Consider the following 16620-nt stretch of genomic DNA (forward strand, 5'->3'; position numbering starts at 1 on the left):
CATTAAAAACTGTACCTTGGTCTTCTTACTGTTTTGGTGGGTTTTTCCTCCCCTAATTAATGATACTTTGACAAATACAGAATATATATATAGTCATAAAGTGATTAAATTTTTCATTTAAGAAAATAGCTTGCACTGTTTTTTAGTATATCTTCAAGTACCACTGTATAATTTGCTTTATGGATTATAAATCACTTTCTTGGGTATTAACTTACTTGACCATCTTAACTTGATTAAGGCAGGCATGACTGTTGCCCTTTAGAGGAGGGAAAAGAGGCTTAGAAAGGTCAATTGGGATTTGCCTGTGGTCACACAAACAGTGTAAGAGTGAGTGTGTGGCTCAAAAACAAACACTCAGATCAATGGAAAAGAATAGAGAACCCAGAAATGGACCCACAAACATATGGCCAACTAATCTTTGACAAAGCAGGAAAGAATATCCAATGGAATAAAGACAGTCTCTTCAGCAAATGGTGCTGGGAAAACTGGTCAGCGACATGCAGAAAAATGAATCTGGACCACTTTCTTACACCATACACAAAAATAAACTCAAAATGGATTAAAGACCTCAATGTAAGACAGGAAGCCATCAAAATCCTCAAGGAGAAAGCAGGCAAAAACCTCTTTGACCTTGGCCACAGCAACTTCTTACTCAACACATCTCCAGAGGCAAGGGAAACAAAAGCAAAAATGAACTATTGGGACCTCAGCAAAATAAAAAGCTTCTGCACAGCAAAGGAAACAATCAGCAAAACTAAAAGGCAACCGACGGAATGGGAGAAGGTATTTGCAAATGACTTATCAGATAAAGGGTTAGTATCCAAAATCTATAAAGAACTTCGCAAACTCAACACCCAAAAAGCAAATAATCCAGGGAAGAAATGGGCAAAAGACGTGAATAGACACTTCTCCAAAGAAGACATCCAGATGGCCAACCGACACATGAAGAAATGCTCCACATCACTCATCATCAGGGAAATACAAATCAAAACCACAAGGAGATACCACCTCACACCTGTCAGAATGGCAAACATTAACACCTCAGGCAACAACAGATGTTGGCGAGGATGTGGAGAAAGAGGAGCTCTTATGCATTGTTGGTGGCAATGCAAGCTGGTGCCCTAGCCACTCTGGAAAACAGTATGAAGGTTCCTCAAAAAACTAAAAATAGAACTACCCTAAGACCCAGCAATTGCACTACTAGGTGTATATTCAAGGGATATAGGTATGCTGTTTTGAAGGGGCACATGCACCCCGATGTTTATAGCAGCACTATTGACAATAGGCAAAGTATGGAAAGAACCCAAATGTCCATCAACAGATGAATGGATAAAGAAAATGTGGTATATATGTATACAATGGAGTATACTTCGCAATCAAAACAAAAAAAAAATCTTGCCATTTGCAATTACATGGATGGAACTAGAGGGTATTATGCCAAGCAAACTTAGAGAAAGACAAATATCATATGACTTCACTCATATGAGGAATTTAAGATACAAAACAGATGAACCGAAGGGAAGCAAAAATAATATCAAAACAGGGAGGGGGACAAAACAGAAGAGACTCATAAATATGGAGAACAAACTGAGGGTTGCTGAAGGGGTTATGGGAGGGGGGATGGGCTAAATGGGTAAGGGCATTAAGGAATCTACTCCTGAAATCACTGTTGCACCATATGCTAACTAACTTGGATGTAAATTTTAAAAAAATAAATAATAAAAAAAAGAGTGAGTGAGTGGAAACCTGGCATTTTGACTCTAAAGTACAACATTTTATCTTCTTCATAGAAGTATAGATTCACTGTAACTTTGAGAATGGCTAGTGTTTTTCGAAAGCCTCATTTAACATGACTTGTAGCTTTTAAAAAATATGCCAACATAAAATTCCTGGTGAAGGAGCTTGAGTTTGCCAGGGTGTGTTGAACAGCACTGAGTGTGTGGAAGGGGCTATCTCTCTGGAGCAGACCACGGACCTTGCCCGGGGCTTAGGGGAAAGAGCTTATTTCGCCTTTGACCTGGCCTTTTATCACAAAATTATTTCACTAGAGTCCGTACTTTAATTACTTTTCACAAAGGAAGTAAACTTTTTCGTTTTCTGTTCTGCTTGGGACACCGTTAATCATCTGTAACAGAAGATGGTAACATTTCGTGCTGACTTTTTCCTTTCTTCCAAAAGTTGGAACAAACTGCTAGTGCTTTTATGAGGCTCTTTATTTTAGCTATAAAACTGTATCCTCGATTTTGTTACCTTGTGTGTTTTATAAAGAGTAGGCGTGGCCCTACTGCAGACTAGGGACTGATGCATTAACTCGATAGATTGATTAGGTTGGCAGGTGCCGTTGCAGTGAACGAGACCGACAAAACTCCCTGCTGCCATCAAGCATACATCGCAGCGTGGGAACACAGTACACATTATTACATCAGACAATGATAAGTGCGAAGGTGAGGATAGGTCGGATAATTACAGAGAACAGTTTTTGTCTGGCGGGCGGGGGGGGGGGGGTCACTCATAACTCCTACAGTTATTCCATAGCAGCTTGATGTCGACAACAGGTTCTGTTCCCACAGCTGTGTGGGCTTTCATGAATGAGCGGAGCGGATGCCACGGAGTGTACAGAGACATTTTTCCTATTTTCTTACTGAGTAACCTGAGTTTCATTTGATTGACGCAATCTTATTTTATCACACTTGAATAATTCATTATGGAAATCAGTGCTTATTGTGTGTGCGACTATGTCTAATCCTAATACTTCAGTACTATACATAAATATGCTTTCCACACAGAAAGATAGGTCTCCAAAAAATAGTCATTAAGTACAAAATGAATTGGAAAGTGAGTTAATGGAACAGAAAATGAGTTAATACACACATTAATAACACTGATATTTTTTTTTCTGGGGAACTGGGCATTAAGTAAGGCATTTTACTTCTTTCAAGTACATACAATCCTGCAAATTAGAGATAATTCTCATTGTGTAATGATACCAACACACTTATAGAATATAAATACCTTGTCTGAAGTCACAGAGCTATTAAGTGTCAAAGGTAAAAGGAAAAGTCAGATCTAGCTACAAAGATATATCTAGTATGCCACTCTGACTCATTTTATAATCCTAAAATACCAAAAGCAAATCATTTATACACACCACACTCCATCTCCTAATGGTTACTGGATACTGACACTATATATAACCTTTCTTTCCTAGATCAGATGTATTTTTATGACAAAATTTACAAATGTTACCTATGAAAATGAAGATACATAATATTTTGTAAGGGCAAGTAATTTAGTGAGTAAAGCATCTTTATTGTTCTGAAAAATAAAATTTGATAAAACGTCTACATCAAGAAACTTCTAGAGAAGAAAATAGGGGGATAAAAATAACCCCAACAGGTACTAATAAGATTCCAATGCCTATAGTTTTGTCTGTAAAAGCCCATGTGAGTCACTGTTTACGTGTTGAGGAAATGAAAGCATTCTGGTGAAGAGAAATCCAAAAGGGAAATATAGGCAATGTTTGATTTAAAACAACAACAACAACAAAAACAAAAACAAAGAAACCAAAAGGTAGGCAAGGGAAATAAGATTTTTCTTTTCAAGCAGGAAAAAACAGAACTTTCCAAATATACCCCTCTAAATAGAAAAACAATCATTTCCCCAAATTCTCCTGATCTGATCCAGATACAAATATTAAGAGCATTAAGAAATCATCAGGGGCGCCTGGCTGGCTGGCTGGCTGGTTCAGTTGGTAGAGTATGTGACTCTTGATCTCAGGGTCATGAATCCGAGCCCCACGTTGGGGGTAGAGATTACTTAAAAACATGTCAAATGTTTAAAAAGAGAGAGAGAGAGAGAGAGAGAGAGAGAAATCATCAATAAATTACGTGCTAAAATTTTCTTTGGACGGCAGCACAAGCGTGTGTGCAGCTTGCGATGGCCCAGATCTGCACTTTAAGGAGACTCTAGGAAATGTCAGGGCTTTCATTTTGGGTTTTCCCAAAAGAAAAAAAAAAAAGTAGGAACACGGAAAAGGGAGAATAATGATAGTTTGCCCATAATGTTCACAGAAACTGTCCCATGGCTCCAGGACAACGTAGACAGAAGTAGATACCCATCATCTATAGAACATAAAAAACAAAAATCATCCTATTTAATTACAATTCCCACTCCTTCCTCTAAGAACATTAAAATCGGCACGTTTCTTCCCCCCCAAACAAAACATTTTCTACTGTGTATGGTTGCCTGTTTTAAGTGTTAAAAATCAGTGTAAAGATTGCCTGGCTCCTGAATTTCCTGACTGAGTCCAAGAACTTACATTCTGGCTTAGGGTCCCCCATCCTAAATTCCTTTCTGGAATAGGCTGCAACATGGCTGCATGTCTCCGTCTTCTTGCTTTGAGCTCCTCAGCCAGGCAAACACCAAATCATCAGTGAAGGGCCCTTTTAATCATCCTAAGTATTCCGCCTCACACAGCTTGAGGTACACTTGGGGGCGGGGGGGAAGGCACAAGGGCAGTGAGACCCACAGCTCCACAGACACTGCTTTTACACAGTAACCTTGTTCACTGAACCAAGTAAAAAGTGAGAATGGCTTCTGTTCAAAAGAGCCAGTGAAGCTCAAATGGGTGTGGGCTGGGAGTCGGGGAGGCCCTTCCTGGTTAAGAAATGGTTGCTAAACATCAGTTCAAGCACAAGGATTCAAACTCAGCTGGGGCCCCAAACAGGATGTGCGTTAAGCACATAATTAAAAACCTAATTGCTTTCCCAAACCATCTAAGTGTTATTTATTATTTTCCCAGACTTTTCTGCCTTTTGGTCTCCTGATGTATCGAAAATGACATTTAAAACCCTGAAGATTATGGCTGATTTTGTTCCCATACCAAAGGCATCTGAAAAGGCGCTCACTTAGGGTCAGTCAGGCAGAGAGACCTCTGTTCTTCTCCCTTCCCTGAGAATAGGCATGGAGCTGATGAAAGGCCGCGTGAAATGAAGTTTTGCTTCTCTTCAGAAGTTTCCAACAGACTGACTCGCTTTAGCAAGTTTGGGAAATTCTGAAGGTCTTCACAGAGGAGAGGAACAGTCAATGAATATAAATGCTGAAGTTTTCAAAATTACTTCTAGATAAATTCTGGGGACCTATACTTCTCTTTTTTTTTTTTTTAAGAAAAAGCCAGTGATAAATTACACTGCAAACACTGGACTCAAAATGTCTATCACAGTTTTACCTTAGACTTATCTTAAGAATGGCTTTTGTCTAAGGGCAAAGAGGGGAAACTGAGGAAAAAGGGTCAAGTCCTTCCTGGGCCCTTATACGATTTAAACACATGTGCCATGGGGGCCAGAATACTTTGATTAAAATCAATGAACTGAATGAATGTGGGTGAGCAACTGGTCCCATTTGAAGAAGGAAATACAATTTCTAGAAGAAAATACAAGCTTTTAATCCTTCCTGAGTAGCAGGACTTGACCCACTAAAGAAACTAGACACAGAGGATTTCTAAGAGGTTTGAGGGTCAGGCACCCACTGGACTTGGCAATCAACCTGTTTTAATGCCCCAAGAACTAGAAACTACTAAGAGCCATGCAATGTCAGTTGTAGTCCAGCACCACCCCAACATCTCCAAGGCTGCCTAAGTACCACCATTTCCCCCAACCAGATGCTTACATTTCCAAACACAGCCCATATAGACAACACCTCTAGTGCAAAGTTTCTCAACCCTCGTACTACTGGTATTTTAGACGGGATAATCTTTGATGTGAGGGGCAGGGGAAGGGGAGGAAGATTTGCAGGACACTGCAGGATGGTTAGCAGCATTCTAGGACATACCGTATATGCTAACAGCACCACCACCACCACCACCCACACCCAGAGCGAAGATGATCAAGATGTTTCTTCAGGGGCACCTGGGTGTCTCAGTCAGCTAAGCGCCCAACTTCGGCTCAGGTCATGATCTGCCGGTTCATGAGTTCAAGTCCCACATCGGGCTCTGTGCTGACAGCTGAGAGCCTGGAGCCTGCTTCGGATTCTGTCTCTCTCTCTCTGTCTCTCTCTCTTTCCCCCTCCCCCATTCACACTGTTTCTCTTTCTCTCAAAAAATAAACATTTAAATAAATAAATAAATAAATAAATAAAATGTCTTCAGGCATGGCCAAATGTCCCTGGAAGGGAGGGGAGATGGGGGCAAAATTACCCTTGGTTTTAAAAAAAAAAATCACAGCTCTAGTGGCTCCAAATCAATGGTGACCTTCCCCCTTGCTTCCCCTCCGAGCCCGGCTCCTGCAGGAGGGTGCTGGATAGCAGGCCATCTTCTTCTGCTATGTGTCTGTTTATGTCCCCCATGTCTTCCAACTGATGCACTGGTTTTTTTTGTTTTTTTCCAGTAGACCTTAATGCTGCAAGGGAGATAGGAGACGGACACAACAGGAAAGGTGGGTCCACGTCTGCTACACTGGGACTGGAAGCCACAGACCATGCCTCACAAACTTCTCTGTGGTCATGTTTGGTAGAATGGCTGGGGTATAAGTAATATTCAAAGACTGCCTGAATTTCTGAAGAAGTAGAAGAATTCTCCAATTCTGCCTAATCGGAGCAACGAAATTCATGAGGAAGTAATAAGCAGTAACCAAAGGACTGTATTGGCTTTAATTTCAGGAACTTTTGAGGCCTGTTATTAAAATATCAACTTTCCCATAATTCTACACCCATATATTCAGTAGGGCTCCATTAATATTAAGAGTGAGACTCTAACTCACCTGACAGCTGATCTAAACAGAAGACAGGAACTGGGAATTTATCAAACAAAAAGTAATTCCCATTCACAAATTTAAAAAACCTATCATTCCCTCCCTCAGAACCTGTATTCATATTTCAGACTCAAATGTAACTAGCTTGGTGATCTGTTTCCCAGTTGATGGGAGATTAGTAGAACTTCTGAGGGAACAGGAAGTTGTCACGAGAGTCTCCTAACTGGCCTATGGATGGCCTTCCAAGTGTTGAGCCCACAAAACCAGTCGCTGACACAGCCATGACACTAACATTTCTATAATGCAAATATGATCGTGTAACTTCTTTGAATGCCTCAGTTTCCCCAGGATAAACTCCAGCCCCCTTGGCACGAAAGACCAGCAGGTCTCCAGGACCTCACAGCTGTCTTTCTCACCACACTCCGGCAGGACAGCCTGCTACGGGTCTATCTGGAAGCCTCCTCTCTGGCCTTACGGACGGCTGTGGTCGGTGGTGTTTCCCTGAACTTGGTTCTCCTCACATGATCAGTGTCGAACACGCTGCCGCCACTCCCTGGAAGAATCTTCTCCCCTCACCTGGCTACTTTCCCTAAGCCTCTTCTATTTCTACTTTCCATCCAATTTCCTCAGAAATTCTCCACAGTGCCCATCCCTGCCATCACATCCATCCTTCCATACTGACCAGCTGTGTGCACAGCTGACATTGTTAGGAAAGAGTAGGGGTAACGGAAGAAAAGCCTGCCTTACGAAGCACAGATTCCTTCCCCCCATGCCATGGTAAATAAAAGCAACCGCTTAAACTCCTGATCTTTTGGGGCACCTGGGTGCCTCAGTCAGGTATGTGTCCAACTTTGGCTTAGGTCACGATCTCACGGTTCCTGAGTTCGAGCTCCACATCAGGCTCTGTGCTATCAGCTGGGAGCCTGCAGCCGGCTTTGGATTCTGTGTCTCCCTCTCTTTCTGCCCCTTTCCCGCTTGCAGTGTCTCTCTCAGAAATAAACATTAAAAAAAAAAAAATTGAACTCTTGATCTATTATACGTCAGACATTATTCTCAGGGCCTTTACCCATAGGAAGTAGCCAGATGAGGGGAGGAGAAGATTCTTCCAAAGAGTGGCACAGCATATACAACACACAGGAACTGGTCTAATCTCACAACAACCCTGTTATCATGTCAATTTTATAGATGCGGACTCCGATTTCTACAAGGGAGTAACTTGTTGAACTAGAAGCCTAATCCCTACACCATGACCTCCTACAGCATCAGCACCCTAAGTAGGTGACTTCTCACTTCCGAGCAGCCAGGAAGCACGAGGCTAGGGTCGCCTGATGACGGGAAAGGGCTGGTACCACGAGGAGAGAAGACAGGCAGGGAGGACAGGAGGTGACATTGTGTGGAGACAGTGTGCCACTCTTCCCTTAGGAACAAGAGTTTGGAACTAAATGGTGGCGCATTCATCCAGAAAAACAGCTGAATGCTAACAAGGGAGGAAAGAGAATAAAGGGTTTTAATGCGACAAGTGGCTCAAGGAGACGTCTGTGCCCCAGCATGTGGAGCAGGGGGCACCGTCAATGACATCTCATCTCAAACTGTAACTGCACGGTAACTACCTTAGAAAGAGGCCCATTTCTAACCCCACATATCACTGTTCTTATTTTCTCAAAATTAAGGCCTCAGCGTACCCGTTCATTTTTGGTTTCATTTTTAATACATAGCAAAACAGTACCAGTGCAGGATACTGGCCGGTAAATGAAGGCAGAAATGACAGTTTGTAATTCAGATTTAAGGGAATGGAAATCCGTTTTAAAATATAATAATTTACAAAAAGTAATAAATACATAAATCCTAAAACATTAAAGGGAAATTAATATTTCTTTATTTATATTACATAATAATCCTCAGTATAAAACACGGTAAATATTTCGTAATGGCACAGTTGGTGAATTACCAACTTGATTACAGAACAGTTTGCCATGACTCTGAGGAATCCAGCCTCTTCCCTTTTGTCAACTCCCTCAATTCCTGTTCATTGACTACCTGCGTCCCTCAGAGGCTTCCTAAAATTGCTCTGTAGAAGAGATGATGGTTGGTTCACTAGCTCTTTGCTCCCATCTGCGTCCCCACTGTCACCCTTAACACCTCAGAGCACCTTGCCTTGACAAGGTGAGGACACCCTCATCAAATGTGCTATTTACTCACCCTGCTTCCTCTTTGTTTTTCTTATTTTTCCTCAACTTTGGCTACTAACAGGAAAAACAACAACAACAACAGTTCTTATAAAACAACAGTTCTTATGTTAATAAGATGTTAAGCTGCATCTGCTTTTTTTTTTAAACAAAGCTTTATTCCACAGAAAACTGTGATCCAACATTGTTTTGCACTCCTTAGAAAACCTCAGAGGGGTGTGTGTGTGTGCATGTAATAACAAGTATATGAATGAATATATAAATGTGTAGACGAAAATCTAGTGGTTCTATCAATAGTTTGAAGAACATGGACAGGCTAAGTCCTTAGACCAGAAAAGCATTTAGTATGTAGAGAGTATTCTCATTATTTGTAAGAATTTAAAATCTTTTCCTGAATATCTGCAAATATTTTGCATTAAAAAAATCACATATACTAGATTTGATTATCACAATTATCAAAATGGCGCAGTTTAAAAACTCTGGGTGTTTGGTCAAATTTGGTGTTTAATATAAAATGTTTGGACCGTGGCTATTGCTATTTCAGAAGGCAAATAGTAAGAAACAGATTTTGTTTATGGAAAAGTAAAAGCAGAGATTCAATTTATAAAGGAACTTAAGTTTCGCTGAAATTTTTAAAAGCTAAAAACCATCCCGATTTGGTACGCGTAATTAATTAAAAGACCCAGTTCATTTAGACTGTCTGCCATACACTGATTTTGATCATGATGGGTCTTACTTGAAGACTTCTGAACTGCTTCAAATCCCATGGCAACTTGCTCCTAACCACAATGTCAGTTGAGGAACATTGCAATATGTCACTATCTCCAGACACCACCCCCCATCTTACTCTTAATTGTTGATTTTTTCCATTTCCTCTGTGTTCAAGGAGTAGTGAGTGTAGCTTTGGGAGGTAATTTGTTGATTTCAACATTTATAACGTACCTAGCACTCTGTTTTACTTTCCTTCCCAAAAGTTATCTTACTCCACTCTTTTTCCTTTAGACAGTCCCCAGAGGATGCTGGAAAAAGGAAGAAGCTGCTTTTTAGCTTCCACTTTGTAGTGCCCTGGAGAGTGACAGAAGGTGCACAAGCTGGTTATCGGAGCAGGTCAGTCAGTTCTGTAAAAAGTGGATTCCATGCAACAATGTTTTATTTTCCTTTTCTTTTTTTTTAATATGAAATTTATTGTCAAATTGGTTTCCATACAACACCCAGTGCTCATCCCAAAAGGTGCCCTCCTCAATGCCCATCACCCACTTTCCCCTCCCTCCCACCCCCCATCAACCCTCAGTTTATTCTCAGTTTTTAAGAGTCTCGTGGTTTGCCTCCTTCCCTCTCTGTAACTTTTTTTTCCCCCTTCCCCTCCCCCATGGTCTTCTGTTAAGTTTCTCAAGATCCACATAAGAGTGAAAACATATGGTATCTGTCTTTCTCTGTGTGACTTATTTCACTTAGCATAAAGTTCTCCAGTTCCATCCACGTTGCTACAAAAGGCCATATTTCATTCTTTCTCATTGCCAAGTAGTATCCCATTGTATGTATAAACCACATCTTCTTTATCCATTCATCAGCTGATGGACATTTAGGCTCTTTCCGTAATTTGGCTATTGTTGAAAGTGCTGCTATGAACATTGGGGTACAAGTGCCCCTATGCATCAGCACTCCTGTATCCCTTGGGTAAATTCCTAGCAGTGCTATTGCTGGGTCATAGCGTAGATCAATTTTTAATTTTTTGAGGAACCTCCACACTGTTTTCCAGAGTGGCTGCACCAGTTTGCATTCCCACCAACAGTGCAAGAGGGTTCCTGTTTCTCCACACCCTCTCCAGCATCTATAGTCTCCCAAGAATGTGTTCTTGAAAATTGCACAACATGTTTGTCTGTTTCTTAAAATCCACATTTACATAACCCTGGAGTCCTGTATGCTGACCTCAAATTGCAGAAGTAATTTTCCGTTCTGTTCTATGCTTCACAGGAATGGCCAAAACTCTACATTTTACCAAACTAATAAGAGATAGTTTATCTTACTTTGATACCTTTTCATCATACCAGTAATGAAACCCTCTCAACCTTCTTCCTGTCCCACTACAGATATGTCCCAGGCTATAACCAGCTTTCTTGTGGCACCTGCAAGGAGGCACAGTAGTTTAGGGGTAATTACACGGAAGTCACTTAAATTTTTTATGCTTGAAACAACAGTTCTTACTAAACATTTTGGCAAAGTCAAGTTGCCCAGTCTGGATCACTGGGGCTATAAAGCTGCTAGAAAGGGTCAATTGCTTCTTTCAAGGAAAAGAATTTCTGCTGAGCTATCTCTCCACATGTTTTTTATGACTTCTCAAAGCTTTAAATGTCCACGTCCACATGAGGGATTTGTAACCAAGTATTAGAGGAGCTCTCCATCTTTTGTTGTAAATTTCTGGGAGAGCCTGACAGCTGGGGTCCTGAGTTAGAGCAGAAGATAAAGTTAAAAAACTTGACCTAGTTTCAAAAGGGACATTAACTATTTCTCCAACCCAAAACCAATGTAATATTTTCAGGTATTTGCCTTCAGAACGTGGGCCTGAAATGTCTCAGTAGTTTCAGGGAACTAAAATTGTCTGTGTATGTAAAAAACTCTTGTACAAAACGTCTTACATCTTTCACTTAAAAAAAACAAGTAAACATCATCTGATGGGGTGCCTGGGTGGCTCAGGTGGTTGAGCGCCTGGGTGGCTCAGTTGGTTGATGCCTCTTGATTTAGGCTCAGGTCATGATCTCATAGTTCATGGGATTGAGCCCCATGTTGGGCTGTGTACTGACAGTGCAGAGCCTGTGGGATTCTCTCTCTCCCTCTCTCTCTGCCCCTCCCTGCCCTGTGTGCATTCTCTCTCTCTCTCTCTCTCAAAATAAACATTAAAATATATATTAAAATCCCCAACAATCTGAGGTTTCCTTTTTTATATATCCCAGCCCATGATCATTCAGCCTTTTCTCTCCCACCCACTAGCCCCAGACATTATACTGTCCTCAGTGAGTAGCACCAGTAATGCCATAATGAAGTTGGGGGACGGAGAGAAGTAAAAATGTCAAATGTATATTCAAAATACAAATTTTTACCTTATAACATAATTTATATGCATGACCAGACTCTAAGAGGCTTATGACCCTGTGGCAAGTGACCAGGAAATAAGAGCATTCAAATAGTGTAGGGTTTTCTCCTATTAAATAGAGTCGGGCTTAGCAGCCTACTCGACATATTGGGCAAGCAGCCTTGGCTCAACCAGCCTCACCATTCTGTCTCCATCTTCAGCGTCCAGACCGGTCTCACCACTGCCAGTCTTTCCCCTTCAATTCCTTGGATCTGTCAGATTAGTTGCCTGAAAAATCAGCTCTAGTTGCTCATTGTTCCCCTGCTTAAACACCTTAGTTGCCAGATTAAGGCCACTGCGAGGTATTTCTATCTACTTTTCAAGAACCATGTCCTAACACTCCCCCAGATGGCCCGTTTTTACAGAATGACTGCATGTGTTACTTCTTTAACATGCCCTCGTGATTTCCTTCCCTCTCCTTTTCTTTCCTTGCTTTTACTTTTGCTCTTCTTCTAGGGGGTTTCTCTCTTCAATCATCTGTCAGATCTTCTAAATACTTCAAGAGCCAACGCCAATGTCTTCGTCCTCCATAAAGTCTACCCTGATTTTCCCACTCAGAAGTGCTTGTCCTTTCTCTAAGCCACAAACACGCTGAAGACACTCCTCTGACAGTGTTACCAAAGGAGGGGAGTTACCAGACTCAGATCTGTCTACCCTGTGAAAGGCTCTGGGCGTAGCTGAAGCTCAAGAAGCTTACCACATTGCAATGACCTGGCCTCCAGTATTTGGGTCATTTTTAGCAATGCTGGGGCAAGGGTATAGATTTCAAAAGGTAATAAATTAGACAATAAATAGTAACTAATAAATTAGACAACAGAGCATACAAAAGCTGCAATCCCAAAATTCAGACATAACCACTGTAAATATTTTAGTGTCTGTTCCTGTAGATTTTTTTTTTAATTTTTTTCTTTTTTTAACGTTTATTTATTTTTGAGACAGAGAGAGACAGAGCATGAATGGGGGAAGGTCAGAGAAAGGGAGACACAGAATCTGAAACAGGCTCCAGGCTCTGAGCTGTCAGCACAGAGCCCGACGCGGGGCTCAAACTCACGGACCGCAAGATCATGACCTGAGCTGAAGTCGGCCGCTTAACCGACTGTGCCACCCAGGCGCCCCTAGATTTTTTTGAAGTATGTGTGTTTATGTGTAGAATACAAAAAAAATGGGATCTTCATATCATATTTTGGAACATGTTTTATGTTCTGGACCTATTTCTTCATCAGCTATGTTTCTAAAACACCCTTATTAATGGTTGCACAATACTGAACTATAGGAAAACACCATGATTTATGTAGTATATTTACATTGTTTCCAATTTTCCAATGTTGTAAACAAGGCTGCCCACAGAGTTACACAAATATTATCAATGTATATAGGACACATGCCTAGAGTGGAACTTCTGCATCTTTGGTTGGAAACACAGAGAGCCCCTTTCACTACAACTTCAGAGACAGTAGCAATTTATTCACCAGACCATTCATTTACCAAGTGCCTGCTGTGTGCCAAGCATTCTTCAAGACTCTTCGATCCAGTGGATGTAGATACATGGTACAGGAAAGAATAGATTGATAAATAAGATCCACCTTATGCAAAAAATACTGGGGGTGGGATAGGAGATGTTAGGTAGTGGGGGGGGGGGAGGGGTCAGAAAAGGCCTTCCTGAGGAAGTAGGAGCGCAGGTCCAGTCATTCCAAAAGCCAAGAAACAGTGTTTCAGACAGAGATGGAGCGATTAGTATACAGGTGCAAAGGTCCTGAGGCCAGAGTGAGCAATGAGTATGAAGAGAATGAAAAGAAAGTCAACTGGGTGACACCATGGTAAGAAAGAAGAAAAGCAGGTACTGTTGCTGGTAATAAGGATTTTACATTAAAATCAATGAAGAGCCATTGGGACAGAAAAAGTTTTAAGCAGAGGAGTGCCAGGATGTGATCCATAATTTTAAAAGGTCACTCTGGCTGCTGTGTAAAGCCTGGCGGAGGGCGGGGGGGGTGGGGGGGGGGTGCTGTGGCACACACGGAAGGGCCAGCGCAGAAGCAGCCACTGAAGTTATAATGTGGGGACAGCAAATGTTTTTTGGACCAGGAATGGTAGTGCAGGTGGACATAGAAGGCAGATGGGATATACTTTGAAGGTAGTACCAACAGCGCTTACTGATAGATTAGATGTGGGGGAGACAGAAAGGCAGAACCAGGCATTGGGTGGAACATTTATTGAGACAGACCTGATGGAGGACCAAACAGGTTTGAGGAAAAGAATGAACACTTCCTGTTTGGAAGATGTAACGCAAGGTGAAATTTGTATCAACGTGGTAAGTAGAGGTGTGACTTGTTTCTCTGGATTTTACACAATTTAAACTATTCTATATATATTGCTTTCTATACAATATTTTATTCTAAAATTTTAGTAATTACTTCTATGTCAAAAAAAAAACCTGTAGATATTTCAAACATACTTAGTTATTTTCATCTTGCACATTCAAGTTATTCCAATACCTCGCCATACTTTTATACATAAATTGTAGATTAGATTTTAAGAGGAATCATTAAGCCAAAGATAAGAACAGCTTTTTGTTTGTTTGTTTGTTTGTTTGTTTTTAGAGAGAATGAGAGCATGCATGAGCAGGGGATAGGGGCAGAGGGAGAGAGAAGGAATCTTAAATAGGCTCCACACTCAGTACTGAGCCCCACACAGGGCTGGATCCCACGATCCGGGGATCATGACCCCAAACTGAAATCAAGAGTTGGATGTCAACCAACTGAGCCACCCAGATGCCCCAAAGGTACGAACAGTTCTAAGGCTTTGATACTAAGCATCAATTTGAGGATCAAAATAAGTAGAGAAAAGCATTAAAATCCATAAATTAAATATCCCTGAATTCACAATGATATAAACAATTAAGAAAGAAAGAAAATCTCCTTACAGTAAAAGCCAACTAATAAATGTAGATGGAACAATGAATTAGAAAGTCACTATTTGCGGGGTGCCTGTGTGGCTCAGTCGGTTAACTGTCCTACTCTTGATTTCGGCTCAGGTCACCATGATCCTGGGGTTGTGGGATTGAGCCCTGCACCGGGCTCTGTGCTGAACATGGAGCCTGCTTAAGATTCTTTCTTTCTCTTTCTCTTTCTCTCTCTCTCTCTCTCTCTCTCTCTCTCTCTCTCCCTGTCCCTCCCTCCCTCCACTGCTTATATTCTCTCCCTTTCTCTCTCTAAAAAGAAAAGAAAAAGAAAAAGGAAGTCACTATTTGGCAACTAACATTTTTTTTCTTATTTTTGAAAGAGAGAGAGAGACAGAGCATGAGTGGGGGAGGAGCAGAGAGAGAGGGAGACACAGAATCCGAAGCAGGCTCCAGGCTCCTAGCTGTCAGCACAGAGCCCGACGCAGGGCTCGAACTCCCAAACTGCGAGATCGTGACCTGAGCCGAAGTCGGACACTCGACGACTGAGCTACTCAGGCACCCCTTGGCAACTAACATATTAACTGATGAGAATCACTGATACTGAAACTAACGAGTGAATATATGAGGAAGAACAGAATATTTACATAGTCCCGGAGGATACTTGATTATCTAACAAAAATTAGTAACTTCATAGTGGAGAAACCTGGCAGACATCACCTTGACAGAGTGACAGAGAATAATATCACTAGGATTGAGACAAACCGAAATGTGCCTCCTGAAATGATACACTGAGGGCAAAAAGTCACTTCTGTGGCATTCCTGTCTGAAGTATATAACCTCAATTTAATCATGAGGAAACACATCAGACAACTATACCCAAACTGAGAGGTGTCTTACAAAGTAACTCAATACTTCAGAAACGTCAACATCATGAACTACAAAGGCAGGCTCTGAGGAAGTATTAAAAAATAAAAAGACACAACAGCTAAATGCAGTGCATGATTTTGGACTGTCTTTTGCTATAAAGGACATCACTGGGCTGAATGGTGCAATGTGAATAAGGTCTGTAGATTCGACAATGGTATTGCATTAATTGTTATAATTCCTTAATTTTGATAAATGTAATATAGTAATTTAAAAGACTGGGAGGGAAAGAAAAATAAATCTCCCAAAATGTTAACATTTGGGGAATCTGGATGAAGGGAACATGGGAATTGTTTGTAATTTCCTGTAACTTTTCAGCTTTTCTGTAGGTTAGACACTATATGGAATAAAAAATAAAATAAAATAAACCAAGGTCACCGAATCCCTATTCATTATTGATATTTTAAAAAATGACTTTTGACTTTGTAACTTTTCCCTGACGATTAATGATGTTGAACATCTTTTCATGTGTCTACTGGCCATTTGTAGGTCTTCTTTGGAAAAATGTCTGTAAACAGGTCCTCTATTTTTTAATTAGATTGTTTATTTATTTTGGTGTTTTGGTTGCAGAGGTTTAAATTTATTTTTGATGTTAACCCCTTATTGGATATATTGTTTGCAAATATCTTCTTCCGTTCAGTAGGCTGCCTTTGCATTCTGTTGATGGCTTCCATCACAGAAATTCTGTAGGATCCACATATTCCACCACTGAGTTATTTATTCAAAGAAAATGAA

At 40.9% G+C, this 16620-nt stretch overlaps 1 protein-coding gene across 10 annotated transcripts in view; it reads right to left on the reverse strand.

The window, feature by feature from the left end:
- Nucleotides 1–16620, reverse strand: part of MAP7 (microtubule associated protein 7) — a 178008-nt gene that overhangs the window by 100798 nt on the left and 60590 nt on the right. Inside the window, exon 1 of one of the 10 annotated variants that reach the window (XM_078447361.2) lies at nt 4319–4452. The exons of the other annotated variants lie outside the window; for them this stretch is intronic. Coding sequence (XP_078303487.2) covers nt 4319–4340 — 22 coding nt within the window. The 5' untranslated portion in view covers nt 4341–4452. Of the gene's footprint in view, nt 1–4318; nt 4453–16620 lie in introns of those variants that run through there. 10 annotated transcript variants of the gene reach the window in all.

Source organism: Panthera onca, chromosome B2 (assembly GCF_046562875.1).
Source record: "Panthera onca isolate mPanOnc1 chromosome B2, mPanOnc1 haplotype 2, whole genome shotgun sequence".
NCBI lineage: Eukaryota > Metazoa > Chordata > Mammalia > Carnivora > Felidae > Panthera > Panthera onca.